Source organism: Panthera uncia, assembly GCF_023721935.1.
Source record: "Panthera uncia isolate 11264 chromosome C1 unlocalized genomic scaffold, Puncia_PCG_1.0 HiC_scaffold_4, whole genome shotgun sequence".
Taxonomy (NCBI): Eukaryota; Metazoa; Chordata; class Mammalia; order Carnivora; family Felidae; genus Panthera; species Panthera uncia.
The window spans coordinates 56,978,481-57,002,029 of NW_026057585.1; the positions used below are offsets into that span (position 1 = coordinate 56,978,481).

Consider the following 23,549-nt stretch of genomic DNA (forward strand, 5'->3'; position numbering starts at 1 on the left):
TAGGTCAAAAGAAATCACATGGGGAATTAATGAGTATTTTAAACTGAATGAAAATACTAACATAGAATGTCAAAATGTGTGAGATGTGTAAGGCAATGCTTAAATTAGGGGAAAAAAAGGTGCCTAAAACTTATGATTTAATTTTCTACTTTAAGGCATAAAGAATGAAGAGAAGGTGTAGGTAAAGGAAAGGAAATAATACAGAAAGGAAATATATAAAAAACAAAAGCTAGTTCTTAAAAAAAAAACAAAAAACAAAAAACTTGAAAAACATCAAACCAAACTTCTCAAGAAAAAAAAGACAAAACACATAAACTGCCAACATCGGGAAAGAAAGAGGATACATCACTAAAGATCACAGAGTTACCAGCATATTATATTAGCAAATATTATATTAGCAAAATAACACAGTTAAGAACTGTATGCCAACAAATTGGACAACCTAAGTGAAACACACAAATGCCCTATAATACACAAGAAAACTGACTTATGAAGAAACAAAATCAGTTTGGTAGTTTCTTATAAGATCAAATATATACTTACATAACCAGATACAATCACATTGAGGAATTTATCTAAGAGAAATTAGACACATGTCTACGCAAGGACTCATACTAAATATTCATTGTAACTGTATCCATAGTAGCTAAAAACTGAAACAATTCCAACATCCATTAACAGGTGAATGGGTAAGCAAATTGTAGACTATCAATGTAATGAAATACTACTCAGGAAAATAATAATAATAATAAATAACTCCTAATACAGGTAGCATGGGTAAGTCTCAAAAACATCACACTGAGTGAAAGATGCTAGACACAAAGAGTAACAAAAAGTAAATAATGTCCGTTACCATTTATACAGAATTCTAGAAATCTACAGTGACAGCAGATCCACGGGGCCAAGAGAGGAGTGGGGATTAAGTGGGAAAGGACGTAAGTGCATGTTCTGGGTTAATGGAAATGTTCCACATCTAATTATGACGGTAGTTACCTAAGAACATGCATGTGTCAAAACAAACTGCACACAATAAAATGCACCCTTAAGTTAATTTTTAAAAAAAGATTTAGCTGAGCTTAGTGCTAATTTTAACATCACTCTTTGGGTTAAGTGCTTCTACTGCTCATTCTGTATACCTTTATTCTCCAGTTGTCACCCGTATCTTCTTTAATTCGGCTTAACCAAGATTCATCGAACCAAGCTACATCTCTGAAATGAAAACACAAATGCAAAACATTTAAATGTTTTTGTTGCATGGAAAGTACTAAATTAAATCAATAAAGTTATTTTATATCTAAAAGCCTGTCCTTAATACGAATAGCAAACATTATTTAACTGAACCCCCCGAATTTTTAGTGATTCTTAAGGATTTCTTTTGGAATTTCTCATAATAAATTACTTAATTCATTAGCATCTTCAATTTAATAAACATTTACTGAATATCTCATACAAGACACTCTGGTAGCAGGAAGATGTATAAACCCAATCCTAAAGGGGGGGAGGTAGAAATTAAAACTAACATTTTAATATGTCTATTCTGTATCAAGCACTGGGCTTGATGTTTTTCCATATTGCAACTTTCAATATTGTAGTCACTGGAAAAGGATTATGATTATCCTCAATCTTACTCTTCAAAGAAATGAAGATGAGGGAAGCTATGTAATTAGCCCCAAATCATACTAGTATATAGAAAAGGCCAAAATTATTTGACTGTAACTGAGGAGAATGAGTGTAATGAGAAGTCTACAAGGACAGTTTAGTTCTAAACTCATGAAGTCATATTAACATGGGAGGCCAGGACAATGAATTGCTATATTGATTTTTTATGTATTTAATAAGGTTTTAAAGAATAACATTTGACTATATAGTGAACTACACTAATAGATCATACATATTCTAAACAAAAATTTGGATGCTTGCTCTCAGTAAGGAACTGAGCAAGATTAATATAAAGATGAATAATTTACTACCATGACTCTCAGGGAAATAGCTATTAAAGCAGGAAAGTAAAGAGCACAAAAACTCTACTCAAAGGAGAATGTGAGACATTCTTTAAGAGTTAAACACTACAGGGACGCCTGGGTGGCTCAGTCAGTTAAGCGTCTGACTTCAGCTCAGGTCATGATCTCACGGTTCAAGGGTTCGAGCCCCGCATCTGGCTCTGTGCTGACAGCTCAGAGCCTGGAGCCTGCTTCGGATTCTGTGTCTCCCTCTCTCTCTCTGCTCCTCCCCTGCTTGCACTCTGTCTCTCTTTCTCTCTCTCAAAAATAAATAAACATTAAAAAAATTTTTTTGAAAAGAGTTAAACACTATAAAATCACAGAATGGTGCTAGAAGAGGTTTTCAAGGTCTTGTCTAGATTTTCACTTTACACATAAGCCAACAAAAGTGAGGGAAGAAATTAAAGGGATCCTCTTCCAAACTTGAATTTAAAAATGAAAAGCTAAAACTAGAACACAGTGCTTAGCTTTCCACAAATTATTCTGCCTCAGATGTTCTAATACAGAAGATATTGCTTTGACTGGGTAACCAAAAATGACTTCATTTCTAATTCATCTATGTGGAATATGTAACCATTTCCTTTTGAGCAAATTAATGTTAATTATATTCAACTTTTCCCAGATACTAAGGCTACAATTACCAAAATGACTTGCCTCAATATATGAATGGTGTATTTCTAACCAAGCACTTGCCTGAAAATTCTGATTTACTAATAAGTCAAAACTGTCATCAAAGTAAATTCATTTCTTTCGACATCAGATTAAGTAAAAGAGGTAAGCCAGTTGTGATGATTAATTTTATGTATCAACTTGGCTAGGTCAGGATACCCAGTTTTTGTTCAAACATGCTTGGATGTGGCTATGAAAGCACTTTTTTAGATAAGATTAACATTAAAATCAGTAGACTTTAGGGGCGCCTGGGTGGCTCAGTCGGCTGAGTGTCTGACATCGGCTCAGGTCATGATCTCACAGCCCGTGAGTTTGAGCCCTGTATCAGGCTCTGTGCTGACAGCTCAGAGCCTGGAGCCTGCTTCAGATTCTGTGTCTCCCTCTCTCTCTGCCCCTCCCCTGCCCACGCTCTCTCTCTCTCTCTCTCTCTCTCTCAAATAAACATTAAAGAAAAATTTTTTAATAAAAAAAAAAATCAGTAGACTTTAAATACAACACATTACCCTCCATAATGTGGGTGGGTCTCATCCAGTCAATTGAAGCCTTTAAGAAAAAGACTAACCCCCCTCAAGAAAGAGTAAATTCTGCCAAGAGATTGCCTGTGGACTCTGGCTGCAACATCCACTTTTTCCTGGATCTTTGGCCTGCAGGCCTGACCTGTGGATTCTGGACTTGCCAGCCTCCACAATCATGTGAACCAATCCTAAAAACAAATTTCTCTGTCCCGTGTGCATGTGCGTGTATGTGTGTGTGTGTCCATCCTATTGTATATATCCATGTCTTACTAATTCTATTTCTCTGGAGAACCCTACTACACAAGTCTTCTAAAAGATATCATTATATATGCTTCTAGAATTATGTTCTAATTACCTCTAGAATATGGATCTAGACATAACCTCTTCTAGCTTTCCTCCTTTTATCTTGTGTTCCTCCTTGTCTTTCTTTCTACTCCAAATCAACTTCAGCCCTACGTCTTAGTCTGCTCAAGCTTCTATAACTAAAGATCACAGACTGGGTGGCTTACGTAACAGAAATTTACTTCACACAGCTCTGGAAGCTGGAAACCCAAGATCAAAATGGTGTAGCAAGGTAGGTTTCGTTCTCAGCTCTCTTCTTTCAGCCTGTAGGTGGCTGCCATCTGTCCGTGTGCTCACATGACCTCTTCTTGGTATGCTCACAGAGAGTGAGCTCTCTGATGTCTCTTTTACAAAGATTCCAATCCTATCAGATCAGGGCCCCACTCTTATGACCTTATTTAACCTTAATTGCTTCTCAGAGGCCTCATCTCCAATACAGCTACTATACTGGGGGTCAGGGCTTCAACACAGAAATCTGGAATGGATGCCAGCATTCAGCCTATAACACTCTGAGAAATACTTCGTAACTTCTGCCTTCTTCCTTTTCTCATAAACAAGTCATTCTTCTGAAACATTTGTAACGGCAGCCAACCTTCCCCTGATACCCAACCTCGTAACTCTGGACATATCCTTCCTTACACTTCTGCACTGCCACATCTACACGTCTTAACTAGACTCCTGGCCTGAACAATTAGCTCCTTTTCTCATCCTTCCCAGAACTTCAGTGAAACTCGAGGGGACATAAGACTGAGGAAGCAAAATATGGTCCAATTGTTGTCTAACAAAAGTAAGTAGGAATGAGTATAAAATTATTTAACTGCACTCATAGTGTTTGTCTTCAACAATTTTACCAACTAAACACAGGCAATAATTAACAACTGCCGGTTACTATACACAACATAGTTGTTTTGCTCCAAGAGACACCCTGACATAGTTTTTCTTGGACAATTAAAAGGCCTACTGTGGTTAACACATGAAATTGTGATCTGTACTTTGGGCATGCACATCTGACCTTTTATGTATTAAGACCCCAAAGTAAAAATCTATCAGGAGAAGGTCAAGATACTAGATTTCACGGATTACAGCTGACTGAGAGCACAGGTATTAGAGTCAGGCCAAAGCTATGCCAATCCTGGCTTTGCTATTAACTCGTTATTTGATTTTACCAAAGTTGTTTCACCTCTCTAAACCTCTGTTTCATGTATAGACTGAGGAATATCTACCTCACAGAACAGTAAAAATTAAATGAAATAATATATGCGTAGGGTATATAACAATGGCTTATAACTTAGTAAATACTCAGATGTTGGCTATCATGATTCATCATTTCAAATACTCCAATATCTGACTGAATGAATGAAGAGATAACTGCATGGTACTTGAGGTCTCTGGCTTTCTACATTCTTGTTCTCGCTCTTTTCCCTCTTGCAAAAATGTCTAGTCAAGACAGGCAAAAGAAATAAGCAGAGAAGTTATCTGTTGTTTAAAGTGGCCAAATTAAGCCTTTCTTTTGGGGGAAGTCACATGCTATAGTATTTATAGTTGTTGTGGGTTGAACTGTATCTTCCAAAATAACACGTTCATATTCTAACCCCCAATATCTGTCAATGTGACCTTATTTGGAAACAGGGTCATTGCAGATGCAATCAAATTAAGATGAGATCAAACTAAATTACTAATACGACTGGAAGAGGAGAGGACACAAAGACACGGACATGGACGGAAGACAACCAAGCAAAGAAGAGACAGAGATGGAGCCATGCTGCCACAGACTTGGGAATAGGGGGGTGGGGGGGTGGGGAGGGTGGAGGGGGGATGGTGGTACGAAAGCTGGAAGGAATGATCCTCCCCTACAGGCAACAGAGAGAGCATGACCCAGCCAATACCTTGATGTAGGACTTCTAGCCTCCAGAATTAAGAGAAAACAAATTTTTGTTGATTTAAACCACCCACTCTGTGGTACCTGGGAAACTAATGCAGCTGTAATTATAGATTCTCCCCATGTGTTCTTTAAATATCTACATATATTTTTAAAAGTATTCAGGCCAAAGATAACAATTAAGGACTTGTAAAACCCTAGCAATAATTCCATGACTCTCCAAGTCTAAGTCATATAGTTTGGGCATTGATTTTTAATATTTATTATTTACCATACTTGCTTCAGGTAAATAATAATTACTCATTAAATTTTGCTACTTCCTTAGAAAGCAGAATTTCCCTTCTCATCTTCAGTTACAACTTTGATGTGATTTGATGTGAGTCACAATAGTAATCAATGCAATTCATAACAGAATGTAACATATACAAAGTGCTTTTGAGTGTTCAAAGAAATATGGTAAAATGTGACCTTTTAGCAGCAATATGATATACTGATTCAACTAGAGAAAAATGTATGCTTCTAAGTTTCACTATCCAGATCCAGACTTCTGGAAAGCTATAAAACTAGAAGGGGATTCAAAAGAAAAATAAAGTTTAAATAATTCTTGGATGATAAGGAGACTAAGACAGCTAAGTACATGCCAAAACAGGCAAAGCAAAAAAAGAGGTTTCAATCCAATTTTAGGTCACTGTCATATGTTTTATGGAGAAAGAGAGCTTTCTGATTGTTTGGCTATTTTATTATTCTTGCAGAAAAGCCATTAGAAGACAAGAGACAAATGAGAGAAGGAAAAGAAAAAAAGGAAAATCAGAGAGCCAGAGGTTTGGCAGTAACAGCAGAATCCAACAGATTATGGAAAATGAGTTAGTGATAAAGGGTAGAGTTTAACTAAATTTGAACTGACCCTACTCTAAACATCAGGTACAGGGGCTCCTTGGTGACTCAGTTGGTTGAGCATCCGACTTCAGCCCAGGTCATGATCCTATGCTTCGTGGGTTCGGGCCCCGTGTCGGGGTCTGTGCTGACAGCTCAGAGCCTGGAGCCTCCTTTGGATTCTGTGTCTCCCTCTCTCTCTGCCCCTCCCCCACTCTGTCTCTCTGTCTCCCCAAAATAAATAAACACTAAAAAATTTTTTTTTAAATAAAAAAAATAATAAACATCAGGTACAGTGGTAGAGTACAGGGAGACAAAGAGCCATTGCATCATATCACAGTAAAAACAGGTCTCTTCTATTGTATTGTAGTATAAAAGCTACCAGAGCTACCACAATACATATAAATAACAGCTTTGGATGGCACTGTTGAAGTCAATGAATGCGTACCAGTCTTACATCCATACCAACCACAATGTAGCTCCATCTACACCAATACCCACAACATACTGCAATAACAAAAGGCAAGGGGCACATTCTAACAATAAAAAATAATGACGACTTTCCCACATCATCAATAAAGGGTCATATCCAGAATGCTTGGTTCTGACCAATTAAATCACTTTGAAACTAATCAGGGCATAAATAAATAAAATGTTTAAGAAACATGTTTGAGAAAAGAAGGGAGAAAGGCATATTTTAGAATGACTGCCAAAAAAAAAAAGTTAACATGTTAAGTTTGTCTCTTAATGTATTAATCTTGAGTTAACCATAAAATCTGTCTATTCACATTAGATCATGTTGAAAATTCCAAGTCACTACAATTTTGACACTTTGAGTTGTTTTTCTGAGGGTGATAAGGAATTTCTGCAAACCCATCTACAGGGTTTTCAATGTCAATCACAACAAACCTTGACAAAATGATGGCAACCACTGAAAAAAACATCTCTGACTATAAAACAAATAGCAGAGATAGGATTCTGGTCTCATGGAAGACACATTATCATAAAAGTAAGCTAATACAAAATCAGTAGGGCTATCAATTAATAAATTAGCCCTGTTTGTTCCTACTAAGGGTAGAGCTCATATTGCAGATGTTATAACCGTAATCATTGCATAATGTTTGGCAAAAATTATGAAATAATGGACTTAGGAACTTTTGATACTATATAATTATATCTAACGGGCCTAATCCAAATAGAATCATTTTATTAAGATTCTCCAATATTTGTGATTTCAAAATTCATTTATACCTCATTTTATTATTGGTAGAGTCATAGAATTCCTACTTTTAACTCAAATATAGATTTTAAAATTTAATATTTTTTCCAAATCCAGTATTATATACTTCAATTCTCTCTAAAATAATAATCTCCATGCATTGATACCTTCCAATGATAGTAAAGTAACTCAAAAAATCATAAGCAATTATACCATTCCTTAAAACGGCTTCTTTTCCAGTTACTGTAGTTTGTGAATGTGACCAGGACAAGTTTAAAATGAAAATCTCTTAGCTAGATAATAATCGTGTTTGCTCACTTAATTAAGATTACCTCTGTGAACAAGCAAGGAAGAATCAGGTGGTGAACTTTCCCGTGCCCTAGATGTAATAATGCCTGTCACGACTTAATAGGATAAAGTTTCAGCAACTTTTAGAATACAAGGCTAAGTTTTCTTCCTTGGTATTGGGTTTACAATTCTTTCAAAAAGAGTCTGGACTACTACTTACATTTGATGAAGAACTTGTGCCATGGCAACTCCATTAGTCAGCTGTTTGACATCTTGACAAGGTGCGGCAGTATTGAATGTCTGCAGCTAAAATGACACAGAGCAAATGACTTTACTGTTCCTTTATCCTTACAGGGTGGTGTTACCAACTCCCCTCCCCAAACATATGAACACGACAGAGAAAAATAATTATAAATTGTCCTGTTTTGTTTAAATTCAGACTGGGCCGAACAAATGCAACTATACTAACAAGTTTTCGTGGCTGTGTAATAGTCTTACAAACATAAACACTTAACAATTCAAATAATCACACCGAAAACAGTCAAATATATTGATGCAATGTAGGAAGTACTTCAGAATTTCTGAGAGTCAGATGCACAGACCTTAAGATCAACTATATTGTGTTCGTTGTTAGGAGAATAACATCAGAAAGGACTTTAAGGTAACCTATTATGTCAACTTAAAATTTCACTCACATCATTTGGTAGGACAACAAAGCCTAGAAATGTCAAGTCTAAAACTACTTAATTAACCAGTGAGGCCTGAAATAAGGCAGGACCTCAGCCTGCCATCCAACAATTAGTCTCAGGGCATGAATGGTCCAGGGCCCACCCACCACATCAAGTTGTTTCTATTTAGTTTGGCTTTACATATTATTCTTGTCGAATCTCTATTTGTTAAACATTCATGTACATGGTAAAAAGAGAAGTGAAACTGTGGCGTCTTTTTCTAAAAAGCAAATACAAGACAAGAATTTTTGAAAAGCAAATTACAGCAGAGCTACAATGGGTCATATATTTCCTAGAAGTCTAATCTCAACCCATAATGATCTTAAATTAAATACACTATGATTCTCTTTTCCTACATATATTTATCTCCTTTACTATTCAATTATAATTCCTTAATTTGCCACTTAACTATCTTAATCTGACAAAAGTCTCTCCCCTCCATGATTCACCTTTAGCGGTTCTGTTTGAGATTCTACAAGTAAGTCTCCATTATGGTAATACACATGGAAGAATGACACAGACAAATAATGCTAGCTACAGTTACTTTGAAAGTACACAAAGATACTTTACTGAGATCCTACTCTATGTGGGCACCGTGGGGTTACAAAAGAAAATCACCTGTTTTCTACTCTCAAGCAGTTGCAATCAAGAGTTAAGGACAGGAGAAAAAGACATAAATTATTTCTAGAAAATGCCATTCCCAGTCTCATGACTATAGTATGCACAAATCATTCAGAAATAGACAGGAGTTAACTAATTAGGGTTTGTATTTAGGAAATACTTCTCAGAGATGATTCCTGAACAGAAGGTCTTGAGTAAAGAAAGAACCAAGGGAAGGAAGCTTTAGGAAATAGGAATATGATAAGAGCACAAATACCTGAAAAGAAATGGTATTTTTAGGCAACATACAGTTCAGTATTACCGGATTTTCAGGGCAAAGAGGAACGGGGAAGAGGTGACAACAAAGGGGGGGGGCAGGTAAGAAAACAGATATGGGTCAGAACTCTGGAGGTCCATGACAAGAAGCATGGACTTACCCTTGATGGTATCATCCTTATAATGGGAAACAGCAGAATAGTTTGTATCTACCTCACAAGATGGTTGAGAGAATTAGCAAGCAGAGCCAACTTAGATCAGCGCCTGGTACAAGCTCAGCAGCTGTTAGCAATTAGTTATGATTCGGGGTTCCTCAAAGCTTGGGGTCTAAGAACAATACAAATAAGAATCTCTAGACACATTAAATCAGAAAATGCCTAAGTGATTCTTTTTTGTTTGTTTGGTTTTAAGTGGGCTCCATGCCCAGTGTGGAGCTCAATGTGGGGCTTGAACTCATGACCTGAGCTGAGATCAAGAGTCAGACACTTAACCTTCAGAGCCACTCACATGCCCCTGCCCCAGCAATTCTTATGCACATCAATTTTTTAGAACCAATGCTCTGGATGATGATGAATCACTGAAGAACAGTAAGAAAGAGAGTGATAACTTTAGCATATTTAGGATAGCAACAATACTGACACAGAGAAAGGAAGAGAATAACTTTTACACCTGAGTCCGTTAGAAGGCTCCTGTAATAGTCTTGTTGATAAAACAGGTGGCTTACAGATAGGGTAACGCTGACCAAGAGGACAGAATAAATTCATGGAATTTAAAATATAAAATAACCAGGATTTTGCAACTAAGTGGATGCACAGGAAAGAGAAACCCCAGGGTTAGGGCATCTTTAAAAAGAAGATAATCATATACTTGCAGGTAAACTGTGGCTCCCACTTTTCAACCCTTCCTACTTACATTTTATATCATTAGCTTTTTACAAAATGGATAGGATTAGTTATTTTAAAAGAATGATTTAAGAAGCACAGAATATTAAGCAAAATAGTAAAGAAATATGTAAAAGTAGTACATATACTAAGTATTGCCTCATTGACCACCAAGTCCAGATTAAGATCAATTTTTCCTTCTCTTAGACATGGATTTAAATTGGGGTGTCTTGGGGAGCCTTGGTGGCTCAGTTGGTTAAACATCCAACTTCGGCCTAGGTCATGATCTCACGGTTCATGGGTTCAAGCCCAGGGTCGGGCTCTGTGCTGAAAGCTCAGAGCCTGGAGCCTGCTTCCAATTCTGCGTCCCCCCTCTGTCTGACCCTCGTTCACTTGTGTTCTCTCTCTCTCCCTCTCAAAAATAAACATTAAAAAAAAATTTTAATTGGAGTGTCTCTTGAAAGTTCTTAAACTAGTTGCAAAATAAATTAGATAACACAGAATGTAATTTCATTTGGCCAAACAGAAAGGCTTTATAACCAAGAAGAGTGAATAAATTAAAAAGCTCAGTGTGGGTAGTGATGCCAAAGCAGAGGGACAAAGGAAACCGTCCTCTTTCACACTACTCTTCACAGAGGTAAAGAAGCAGAAGTCTTTTTGGTGAGTGGCCCAAAAGGGGCAGACAGGGCTTCCATCAGTAACCACAGGTTCTTGCAAATCAATCTTACTTTCTTATTTATCTTTAAATAATGCAAATAATCAAAAATGTGGAAATATTGTTCCTGAATTGCTTCAATATAAATGTCACCAAAATCAAGGAAGAAAGGGGGGTCTTCCCAACTGACAGCCAAAATCTTCAACTTTGGGTCAGCTCTATTCTCATATTCTCCTCCTCTAAATATTCATTTCAGAAAGATTATTGTTTTAAGATTTTCATAACAATGATTCAGCCTTTAATATTTTTTGTTCCTTTGGGCATATATTTGGCATTTGTTTTTCCTTCACCTGCCTGTCAAGGTCAAAGAACACAAGAACTAAGAAAACCATTAAAAATATAGTTCAATTCTAATTTTATTGGTGAAAGTAAAGTCCCAAAATTTTAATTTTCCAAATGTTACAAAGCCAAGTTTATTAAATATATATTCATGCAAATACTGCAAACTCTCATATACTCCCTCTACCATGTAAATGGTGCCCAAATTTGTCTTTCAGCTCTAAATTTTTTGCTAAGTAGCAGTACAACATTTCTAAGAACAAATTATTTTAAGATGAGTTCCAAATCATAAAATAAAACTTTTTTCCTTCTTTCTTTCTTTTCTTTCTTTCTTCCTTCCTTCCTTTCTTTCTTTCTTTTTTGAGAGAGAGAAAGAGAGGGAGAGAGGAAAAGAGAGTGTGTGCTGGGGAGCAGGAGAGGGAGAGAGAGAATCTTAAGGCAGCTCCATGCCCAGCGCAGAGCCAGGTGTGGGACTCAATCTTATGAGATCATGTCCTAAGCCAAAATGTCCTGATCATGTCCTGAGCTGAGATCGAGATTCAGAAGCTTAACCAACTGAGCCACCCAGGTGTCCCATAAAATATAACTTCTTAATAACTGCCAAAAGAGCCACAGCAACTTCTTATTCAACACGTCTCCAGAGGCAAGGGAAACAAAAGCAAAAATGAACTACTGGGACCTCATCCAAATAAAAAGCTTCTGCACAGCGAAGGAAACAATCAGCAAAACTAAAAGGCAACTGACAGAATGGGAGAAGATATTTGCAAATGACCTATCAGATAAAGGGTTAGTATCCAAAATCTATAAAGAACTTACCAAATTCAACACCCAAAAAACAATCCAGTGAAGAGATGAGCAAAAGACATGAATAGACACTTCTCCAAAGAAGACATCCAGATGGCCAACGGACACATGAAAAAATGCTCATCACTCACCATCAGGGAAATACAAATCAAAACCACAATGAGATACCACCTTACACCTGTCAGAATGGCTAACATTAAGAACTCAGGCAACAACAGATGTTGGCGAGGATGTGAGAAAGAGGATCTCTTCTGCATTGTTGGTGGGAATGCAAGCTGGTGCAGCCACTCTGGAAAACAGTATGGAGGTTCCTCAAAAAACTAAAAATAGAACTACTCTACAACCCAGCAACTGCACTACTAGGTATTTATCCAAGGGATACAGGTGTGCTGTTTCAAAGGGACACATGCACCCCCATGTTTATAGCAGCACTATCAACAATAGCCAAAGTATGGAAAGAGCCCAAATGTCCATCGATGGATGAATGGATAAAGAAGATGTGGTACACACACACACACACACACACACACACACACACACAATGGAGTATTTCTCAGCAATCAAAAAGAATGACATCTTGCCATTTGCAACTATGTGGATGGAACTGGAGGGTATTATGCTAAGTGAAATTAGTCAGAGAAAGATAGATATCGTATGACTTCACTCATATGAGGGCTTTAGGAGACAAAACAGATGAACATAAGGGAAGCAAAAATAATATAAAAACAGGGAGGGGGACAAAGCATAAGAGACTCATAAATATGGAGAACAAACAGAGGGTTACTGGAGGGGGTGTGGGAAGGGGTATGGGCTAAATGGGTAAGAGGCATTAAGGAATCTACTCCTGAAATCATTGTTGCACTATATGTTACCTAATTTGGATGTAAATTAAAAAATAAAATTAAAAAGAAAACTGCCAAAAGAGGCATCTCTGTACTAATCAGGTTTTCTTAATGACCTCTCAAATTCTATTAATGTTGGTTCTATTGTCCTAGAACACTGTCTAGTGCTGAAAGAACAGAGTTTACTACCAGCTGTCTTCTCACCTCCATGATTTAGCCCCATCCTAACTTTTTAATCTTTTATCTCCTACTACTTCTCCTCAACATGTAACATTACTTACTACGGTAGGGAGCACATTAAGAAATGAGAGATATCATGACAAGGATGTGCCTTCACTACCTCTTTTTGATCTATTGCCGAAGAAGACCATTTACATTACTTCCTGTGTCTAGAAAATTCATTTCCCCTGATTTCTACTTGCTGAAATCCATCAATCCTCTATCATACTGTTAAAAGTTTACCCCAGGTATCTACAAGAACCTACATCCTTAATGGTGAAATACTGGTCTCTGAGGTCAGGACCAAGACAAGGATATGGACTATCACCGCTTTGATTCAATGTTGTATTAGAGATCCCGGCCAGTTGTTGTTCCTGGGAATACAGCAGAAAACAGGTCACAAAGGGGCTGTGACCCCATGGAGCAAATAGGTTGACTTCAGAAAGTGTTAAGTGTTACAGACTCATAGAAAAGGGGTGACAGGTTATAAAGAGATAGGACTGGGGGACAGGTAAGTCATTCACTGTTACTGACTCTGAAAGATGACAACAGATCTGAGAACTGAATGGTGAGAAGAAGTCAGTCACTCACTAGACAGAGAATATTCTGGGTAGAGGAAAGTATAATTAAGAAGCCCAGATTCCTCAAGAAATAGAAAGTCAGTGCAGCATGGTGGGCATGGAGGACTTGGGGCATTGGGAGAGTTTGGGAAAACCTGGAGAAGTGAGGTGACATCAACAATGCAGTGGCTGGCAAAGGCAAAGACAGATACCAACGTTCACTGGAAATCATCTGGAGAGGTAAAGAGAAGCCAAGAGACAGGTACCCAAGAAACTAAGGCAGAAGATGATCTCACAAAAGAACCATCAAGTAAGATAAGGATAATAAAGAATAGTTACGAGTTTGCCAAATCCAGTAGGTGAAGGCCTAAAAGAAAAGAATCTCATGTGCAGTGGGTTGAGAAGTGAATGAAAGTTCAAGTATAAAGGATGAGTATACAAAACTCAAATAATTTGACTGCAGAGGGAAGGGGAAATAGAGTGTGGTTTTAACAGGGAGTGGTGGCTCTTTGTTTTCTTTTTAAGATAGGGAAGATTTAAGTAAGTTTATGTGTAAAGAGGAAGGATCCAAAGGAAAGAGTGAAATGAAAAAGCAAAGTTTTAGAAGAGGTAGAAGGGATGGGATCTAGAGCTAGGGTCAAGATAAGGAGGAGATCATATTTCTGAGGGGAGAAAAGTTGGGGGTTCAAACAGGGTACTGGTAGAGGTTTGCAAAGAGAAATGTGAGGGGATCTGTGTGGTTGTTCTTAGTCTTTATATAGCTGGGCATTGTTATGGGAGCAAGTAGATTTGTCTGTAGAGCATTTTTAAAGGCAACAATCTGCACAGTAATTCCATTTTCTCCAGTGTTTCAGCAGCCTTAGAACTGGAGAAGCAAATAACCTACTATACTGTCATCTATAGCATTTTTGCAGTTTTTAAGGAATTTTGCCTCTCATTATAAAAATACACAGCTCTGCCTACCACTCCAAGAAAAAATGGAAAGTTCCTTGATTATTCTTGATACGTCTTCCTCAGTGCCTTGAACAAAGCAGGAACTCAATAAATACTGGCTAAAAGAATGGGTATAGTACATAGTATTTTAAAACATTGCAATACAATTCAAAAACATCCTTTACTTCACCACCTCATATAAGTCAATGACATCACAAAGACGAAGTTTACTACTTAAGTCAGATGTTTAGAGCAATAATGTAACAGATTAGGATACCCCCTTTAATTAGTCACTTGTTTTAGCAAAACACATCGCTAAAAGTAATGTTGCCTTATTTCATGAGAGTCTTAAAACACAACATCTCAATTCCAATACTTACTCTAAATGAAAATAAAGATGAACAGTTAGCTAACTGCTTTTAACTCAGAAGCCCTATATACCTGCATTCCACTTATAACCAAAGCTATTTACCTCTAAACTGTAAAAGTTGCTTTAAATCACGGTCATTTCCAATAGACTTCCTACACAGCCAGAAACCTTCTCTGATTTCTCACTGTTTTGAATTACTCAAATGAGGAGATCGCTAAAGAACAGCATCAACCGAATACCACCTCCTGATCCAGTCTGTTTACATTCCATTATGCACACGCTCATCCACACACAACCAAACAACTAGTTTAGGGATGGGCACCATCAACAGCACCCTGTGGACAGACCATCAAGCACCAACCTTGCCCAATGTGGGTTGGAAGTTACACCTGAATTGCCAGCTCTTTGATCGCTGAGCACCTCCAAAAGGTGAGACATCGTTTTACTTACGGGAATACTGGGGGCAGATCCTGTCTGTCCAAATACCACACAAATTAATTAGAAATACCAAACACGCACCAAGTGCAAATGAAAATACCAAGTCTTTTTCTTGAAAGAAAATGTTGTCCACTGGAGAAGGAAAAGGGGGGCCAGCAAGAAAAAAGGAATAGGAGCCCCCACCTCCAACATATCAAATGTGTGCAAATATCCCTTCGAAACTACTTCTACAGAATCGGAGGTCCTGGAGGAGCTCTGATCCAGGAACCAAAACCACCTCTTGGCCACCTGTGTCCAAGCAGAGCAAAGTGGTTTGGATAGGAGGGGAGTCTCGCAGAGGGCCTCCGCTCCCAAGTGGCACAGAGGTCCGTACAGGAAAGCTGTTCAGCAGACAGAAGGCGAGAGAGTCGGCAGTCCGGGGAGAAGAAAATGGGGGCAGCGAAGAGCAAAGGGGATGGACGCCTGGCTCCAGCCACAGCTGTCACAAGCTAGATAGATCAAAGCAGTAAGATGAGCCTCCTCCGGCCCCAGCTCCGGAGCTCCCTTTACCTGCCCCTAGTCCCCAGACACAAACGTACAACACCCACACGTACACACCTGCCCCGCGACCCGCAGGTGGCACTCTCGCGGTCAAGGGCGACAGGAGACTCGGAGGGCGACGCGCCGAGTCCGCGGCGCAGGTGGCCCGGCTACTCCTGAGGCTCACCTGCGGAGAACCGGGGGCCCGGGGCAACTCGCCTCGGCCCCTCGGCCCCCCGCCCCCTCGTACTCACCCAGATGATGAGGCTGTCGCATAACGGCAGCTCGGACTGCGGAAGCGGCTGCGTCTCTTCCATGGCCGGGGCCGCCGTCGACTACGCCGCCGCTGACACCGACACCTCCCTCCTCCCCGCGCTCCGCCAGGAGCCGGCGTCGACGACCTGCTCGCCGGCCGGGAAAGCTCGGTAGCCAGGCCCAGCGCCCGCGCGGCTCACGCGCGAAGCCTCGCGCGGCCGACGTCGCCGGCGTAACCCCCTCCTCGCCAACGCCCCCGTCCCCGCTCCGCCCCGCTCCGCCGTTCGCCCCCTGCCGGGTCCGGCCAGGCTGCGCGGCTCTGCACCTGAGCCCCGCCCCCTCCTGCCCCTTCCCCGCCCCTCCCGCCCCTCCCGTCCTCCCCCCCTCCTTCCCTATCCCGCACACCTCTTCCCGCCGCACTGAGTGACCAGGGCGCGCACCAGTCACAAAGAAAGTAGGTGCTCGAGAGGGGCGTGCGGGGCGGGAGGGGGCGGGAAGAGCGGGGATAGGTTGCGCAGGAGGGATTGCTGATTGGACGCACCGTCTTGGCTCCGACCAATCAATGTGAGACAAGACAGCCTCCGGGAGGGAGCGCGGGAGGGTGGGAAGGGGTTTGTGACCTGGCAGGTGCGGTGGGGACGGGGGCGGGGAGCGCGCGTGCGCGGCTGGGCGATGTAGCGGCTGAAGCTCACGCTGCCCCAAGGGCAGAGGAGGCCGCGGGGCTCCCAGCGTTAAGTAGGGCGGGCTCAAGCATCTTCGCGCCTCCTTCCTTCCCCTCAGTAGGGCAGCTCCTGGCTACACCTGTGGAGATCCACACTGCTGCCCTCGTGTCTTCAGAAATAGATCCTACTCGAGATAAGGAGAGCTGATTTTCTCCCGGTCGCTCATTGGAAAAGGACATTTTCCTTTGCAGACATGGCAAAGAAATGTGTTTGCTAAGGGGGGAGAATACCATAAAGCTGCTTAAGTTAAATAAGCTCGCACAAGATCACAGAGACGGGCAATTGCATTTTAAATGGGGCGAAAAGGAAGACCATTTTCAGGTAGGAAAATGGAAAATGAAATAATCTTTTTTAGTTTTCAAAAAACATGGAAGATAACAGTGTACAATGCTTCCGATTTTCCTTTGGCGGATGAAAACTTGCCTTTTCTGCGAATGTTTGTGAGGGAGGGGGTGGCGTAGAGTTGGAAGCTCTCCAAGGTACTGATGTATGGCTTAGGCTGTTGAAATGGGTTGGGATATTCTTACTCTTACTGTTGATTTCCATCACTTCACTCATTCATAAACTCATCAGTTCATGCTCTGTGTAAAAATGCAGCTGGCTCATTTATATTGCCACGGTCTTTATATTTAGACATTGAAAGTTTAAAACTGATGGATAACTGCAATTAAAAGCCCTCAAATGTAAATCAGTCTCATTCTAAAAATACAGTACTTGCATTTGCTATCAAGTCTCTTAACCTCATTCTAGAACTTTCTTACCCCATGTGGAGTCATTTTATATTTCTGGACAACAGCAACATCAGTAATATGACTTAACTGAAAAGGAAAAGGAAAGGGGAAAGATCTAGGAATTGAAGACCTGGTCTGAATCTTCACTTTACTCCCCATTGGCTGTTGACAGCTTTCTCCTATGGAATTCAACGTCCACATTTCTAAAATGATGCTGATGACACTGACCTGCCCCGTCTCTCTCACAGGGGCAAAACTGATAATGGGTGTGAAAGAGTTTTATGAATTAAAAACTCTTTTGCAAATATGAGTTACTACAATCATACATGCTTATCACTAAGAGTCACAGGTGACTGAAGTATTCAGAATATTTAAGAAGAATAATAGGGGGGAGGAACTGAGTTATCCTTCTGAGCGCTGTAGGAGCAGAGAACAGATCCTAAGGGAAGGATGCTCGGTTGTCTTCATGATACTAGATCTAAAGGAAAAATATGTGAAGCATATGATCAGTGAATTCAGAAAAGAAGAAATACAGATAGTTCAAGGAAATGTGAAAAGATTCGAAAAATGAAAAACATAAATCATTGAAATAAAACAACAAAAATAATGTTGAGAAGAGTGAGTGCACTTTCATACAAAACTGGAGCAAACATTTTAGAAGAATTTTTCCAATTTTCTATCAATATTTATCAAGAATCTTTAAAATATCCATACAATTTAAACCCATGATTCTAGAATTCCACTTCTGGCCATAAATTCTATTGAAATAATCAGAAATGTAGTCAGAGGTTATGAGCAACGTCATGTATTGCATTTCTGTATATACTGATCAATACACATCCAATAAGCAAGAAAGGTTAACTACATTATAGTCAATGTATAAGATAGAATATTTGGCGACTAGTAAAAATAATGGTTTGGGGAATATTTAATACAAATGTTTCATGATATATAACATTAAAAGTTTAGATATAAAAGTATGAGCCATATGATTTCAACATAATAAATATTTATGTATTTAACATGTGCACACCAAGAAGACAAAGGAATGCTCATCAAACCATCATTTTTATTTATGGATGATGTTATTTTCTGTAATCTTCTATATTTTTCAACTTTCAATTAGCTTGTATTACTTTATAATCAGAAAATAATGTATTAGAAGAAATGCCTAATACAGTATACTCTATCCTTTTCCAACTGTTGACATTCATTTCTAAAAGTTGGCATCTATATTTGGAGCATTGAATAAAACTGATTTTTAAACACTAGTTGTGGGGTTGTAAATTGGCACAATCTTTCTGAAAATTTTTTGACAATATATATCAAGAATCTTTAAAATGTTCAAAGACTTTAAGCCAATAGTTTCACTTCCAAAGCCTATTCTTTTTTTTTAATGTTTATCCACTTTTTTTGAGAGAGAGACAGAACATAAGTGGGGGAGGGGCAGAGAGAGAGGGAGACACAGAATCCGAAGCAGACTCCAGGCTCTGGGTTGTCAGCACAGAGCCCAACACAGGGCTTGAACCCACAAAGTACGAGATCATGACCTGAGCTGAAGTCAGACGCTTAACTGACTGAGCCACCCAGGCGGCCCTCCAAAATCTATTCTAAGAAAATAATCAGATGCCAACAAATTTGTTGATTGCAGTGCTAGTTATCAAAGCAAAAAGAAAAAAAAGAAAAAGGAAGAAATAAAGAAAGAAAAAAGGAAAAAGAAACAGCCATTAAATGAAAGAAGAGTCATTAAATACATTATGGTATATCCATACAATGAAATATATTGTGGTTATTAAAATATTGTGACAGAAGTTTAACGACTCAGAAATGTTTAAAGAATAATATTAAAAGATAAAGTTGATAATAGAAATCTGTATACACAGTATGGATCTCTCCCTCGCTTTCTCTCTCCCTGTTATATGTTTAATATATATCTAAAATTTATGTATGGATCCCTATTTGTGTATGCATGTGAGTGTATTTATATATGCCGAGAGAGAGAAAGAGGAGAGAAACTGAAAACAAAATAAACCAAAATGTTAGTAGTAATTTTGATGATATCTAGGTATTGGAATATTGAGTTAACTAATAATAGTTAACATAAAGTGTGGTATTGGTTTCGGGAGAAGCCCAGTGATGTATCACTTCCATATAAAACCCAGTGCTCATCCCAACAAGTGTCCTCCTTAATGCCCATCAACCTATTTAGTCCATCTTCCCACCCACCTCCCTTCTAGCAACCCTCAGTTCTCTGTACTTAAGAGTCCCTTATGGTTTGCCTCTCTCTCTGTTTTTATCTTATTTTTCCTTCCCTTCCCCTATGTTCATCTGTTTTGTTTCTTAAATTCCATATATGAGTGAAATCATATATTTGTCTTTCTATGACTTATTTTGCTTAGCATAATACACTCAATTTCATCCATGTTGTTGCAAATGGCAAGATTTCATTCTTTTCAATTGCCAAGTAATACTCCATTGTGTGTGTATACACATACATATACATCTTCTTTACCCATTCATCCATCGATGGACATTGGGCTCTTTCCACAATTTGGCAATTGTTGATAGTGCTGCTGTAAACATTGGGGTGCATGTGCCCCTTCACAGTAAGAATATGGCCAGATCTTAATGTGGAATAATACATAAAAGAATACACATGTGTGTGTAAGCACACACACACACACACCTGTGTATCTGTAAAGAGGGAGACTGAAAAGAGATATGGTTAAAATTAAGCACAGACTTGAGCGTTATGGAGACCTAATATGACCTAATATGATCTCTTATTGCCTGGGTAATCTTGAGCAAGTCACTTCATTTTAGTAAGCCTCCGTTTCAGTGTCTGCAAAATAGAATAATACTTGTGTATTTCTATATTGGTTAGGGATTTTTTAGTGATAAGTGGAAGGAATCAGACCTGAGTAACTTTATATTTAAAAAAAAATGTTGCAAGGGTATGAGAAATCTTATAGATTCAGAGGAATATCTGAAGAACCCAGCATGGGCAAAAGCAGGTCCCAGAGCTGCTCATTAGATCTAGGTAATGAAACTATAGATGTCTTCTCAGGAGAACACCACCTAGATGAATACACTTAAATAGTTTTTCCGGGTCATTCTCTTCAAGATTCAAGTTCCAGAGAGGGCATCCAATTAGCCTGTCATGGGATATGTGTCCAGCCCGTTGCCAGGAACAGAGTGAGCCCCTAGATTGTCTGTCCCACCAGTACTGCAGACCCAAGGTGAATCATGGGGTGGTTGCCCTGTGTAGATGGAGGGTGGGGGAGATGGATACCTGCAGACAAAAATAAAAACAATTTTCTCTACGTAATTTCACACGGTTGCTGTGAAAATCAAATGCATACAAAATGCTTAACAGAGATCCCAGCTCATCATAGTTGGTCAATACATTTTAGCTATTATACACACTGTGTATATGTCTTGGGTGTGTGTGTGTGTGCACGCACACGCATTCTTATGTTTCCCCTCATTTTTTTAAAACAAAGTATATATATCAAAATATTAGCAGAGGTTGTTCATGATGATTAATTATTTTCCAATTTCCATCAAAGTGAATAAATATTACCTTTTTAATTAAAATAAAAACAAATAAACAATAAAAGTAAAATAAATTAAAAAAATACTTAAGAGAGAAAAAGAACGGTCAGGATGAGATTTTAAACTGCATTGGGCTATGGGACACCTGGGTGGCTCAGTTGGTTAAGCGTCTGACTTTGGCTCAGGTCATGATCTTGCAGTCTGTGAGTTCAAGCCCTGTGTTGGGCTCTGTGCTGACAGCTCGGAGCCTGGAGCCTGCTTCGGATTCTGTGTCTCCCTCCTCTCTGTCCTCCCCAGCTCAAACTCTCTCCCTCCCCCCCCCTCTCTCTCTCTCTCTCTGAAAAATAAATAAACATTTAAAAAATTTAAAAAAAAACTGAATTGGGCTATAAGTAGATGGAGAAATGATAAAAGAGAATCGCTGATTAGGTACCTCAAATAGAACTGTAGTAGGCTCTACTTGTAGAGAGTAAATCTGTGCCTTGCACAAGCAATCGTGAAAAGGGGTGGAGACATCATAAGTTTCCCCTGTTGATATATGGATACCTTGAATGGCTGAGAGCGTACATCAGCTAGAGGAAAACTGTGGCCTGGACAGCTGTTGATCTAGACGTTCAGACATAGCAGCCAAACGGTACAAGTGGATCTCACTAGCAAAGCACTTATTCCTCAACCAAATTATTGCCCCTCCCCCACACGATCCTTACAGCATTGCTTAGGTGCAGCTGTAACTCCCAAAGTCTCCCAAACAGAAATCCTACAGATGCTTCAGAGGCAGAAGGATGGAAGAAGGGAAGAAGGGAGGAGAAAAAAGAGAATTGCAACATAGGCTAGATCTCAGCAGCAGAGAGACAGAAGAAGCCAGAATGATGTAAGATCCACCATAGACAGGGGTTAACTCTAGATGATGCCCCGTAGGAGTGGTCTGCAGTCCACAATATCCAAAGAACTACAGCAGACTCAGGCTATATCCAATCAGCATCAAGGTCCACAGGCAGTTAAACACAAGAGCAGACACTTCTAGATTGACAATTTTCAGAATCTGAGAGATACTTTGGAATGATAGTGTCCAAGCCCTGGGAAAGATTTACAAGCCCTAATTAGAGTTCTAGGGAAGAGAAATGGTGACCAAAAAAAATTGGTATTGTAAAACTGCTTCGGGCATCCGGGTGGCTCAGTTGGTTGTTTCCCACTTCAGCTCAGGTCATGATCTCACTGTTGGTGGTTTCAAGCCCCGTATCGGGCTCTGCGCTGACAGCTTGGAGCCTGGAGCCTGCTGTGGATTGTGTGTCTCCCTCTCTCTCTGCCCCTCCCTTAACCTCTCTCTCTCGCTCTCACTCTCTCAAAAATAAACATTAAAAAAATAATAAAACTGCTTCTTGTTCTTAGGCCTGCGATCCCAGTGGGCAGTAATGTCTAGCAGCACCTATAACTCATCTAACTACTGTACTGGGTATAGGAAAGCAAGACCAATCCCAGACACTTACTATGGGTAAGCTTTGGCTTTCTAATAAAAAGAAAGTCTTGGACAGAATAGACTCGGATACTCAGTAGGTCTGAACTTTTTTAGGTGATGGGATTGGGACAGACTTCATCTCCACAAATATTTCCAGCTGGGTTTCCTTTGGACAGAGACTGGAGGAAGGGGATCAAGACTGTGGACCTACTTCCCACTGTATAAAAGGAAATACATGTCTATTCCTCACACTGGCTAGGAATTGAGTCCTTCTATGAAATGCTTACTGGGAGACTGTACGGGACACCGAGAATTTTGCTTCTGGTGCCTTTACAGACTTAAGTTTAAGAGACTTTTATATGACTTAGTGGAACTGACTTTTAATACATTTTAGTTCAGCACTTAGAAACAATGTTAACACTAACCTGGTGGGCTGCTCAAAGAGAAGTTATTTGAAGATTTCAATGGAGAGGAAGTTCAAATTAAGAGTGAAGGCATCTCTGTTACTAGGACATGTATATCCATAGTACAAGGGATTTTAAAATTACACTATACACAGCCACATTGCAGGAGGTAGACTCTGAAATGGAAGATTAGCAGGCAGGAGGTTTATGAAGAAGCAGTCTTGGGAATTGAGAGCTTGGGAATTGGAGGAGAAGGATTAGAAGCAGAAGTGCACAGTGGGAGAAAGCAGCCTGGGGTGCGGTCCTAATGAAAGCTTCAACCAAGCCCTGGGGAGCTCTGAAGCTAGAGTAGCCCTTCCAGGTTTTCCGAGATTGGATGAGAGGGGGTTAGTTTTTTTTGCCTCCATGCTGCTGAATCCCTGGATGTGAGCTGTCCTGGAAAGGTGGTGTGCCAGCCAAGGCAATTCACAACAGGAT

General features: G+C 39.6%; 1 protein-coding gene across 1 annotated transcript in view; it reads right to left on the bottom strand.

Moving 5' to 3' along the window:
- HOOK1 (hook microtubule tethering protein 1) overlaps positions 1-16,704 on the bottom strand; it is a 68,662-nt gene extending 51,958 nt beyond the window's left edge. The window contains exons 1-4 of the mRNA XM_049617066.1: positions 16,610-16,704; positions 16,204-16,350; positions 8,006-8,091; positions 1,137-1,209 (exon numbers count right to left, since the gene is read on the bottom strand). Coding sequence (XP_049473023.1) covers positions 1,137-1,209; positions 8,006-8,091; positions 16,204-16,266 — 222 coding nt within the window. The 5' untranslated portion in view covers positions 16,267-16,350; positions 16,610-16,704. The remainder of the gene's footprint in view (positions 1-1,136; positions 1,210-8,005; positions 8,092-16,203; positions 16,351-16,609) is intronic.
- Positions 16,705-23,549: the final 6,845 nt, after the last annotated feature.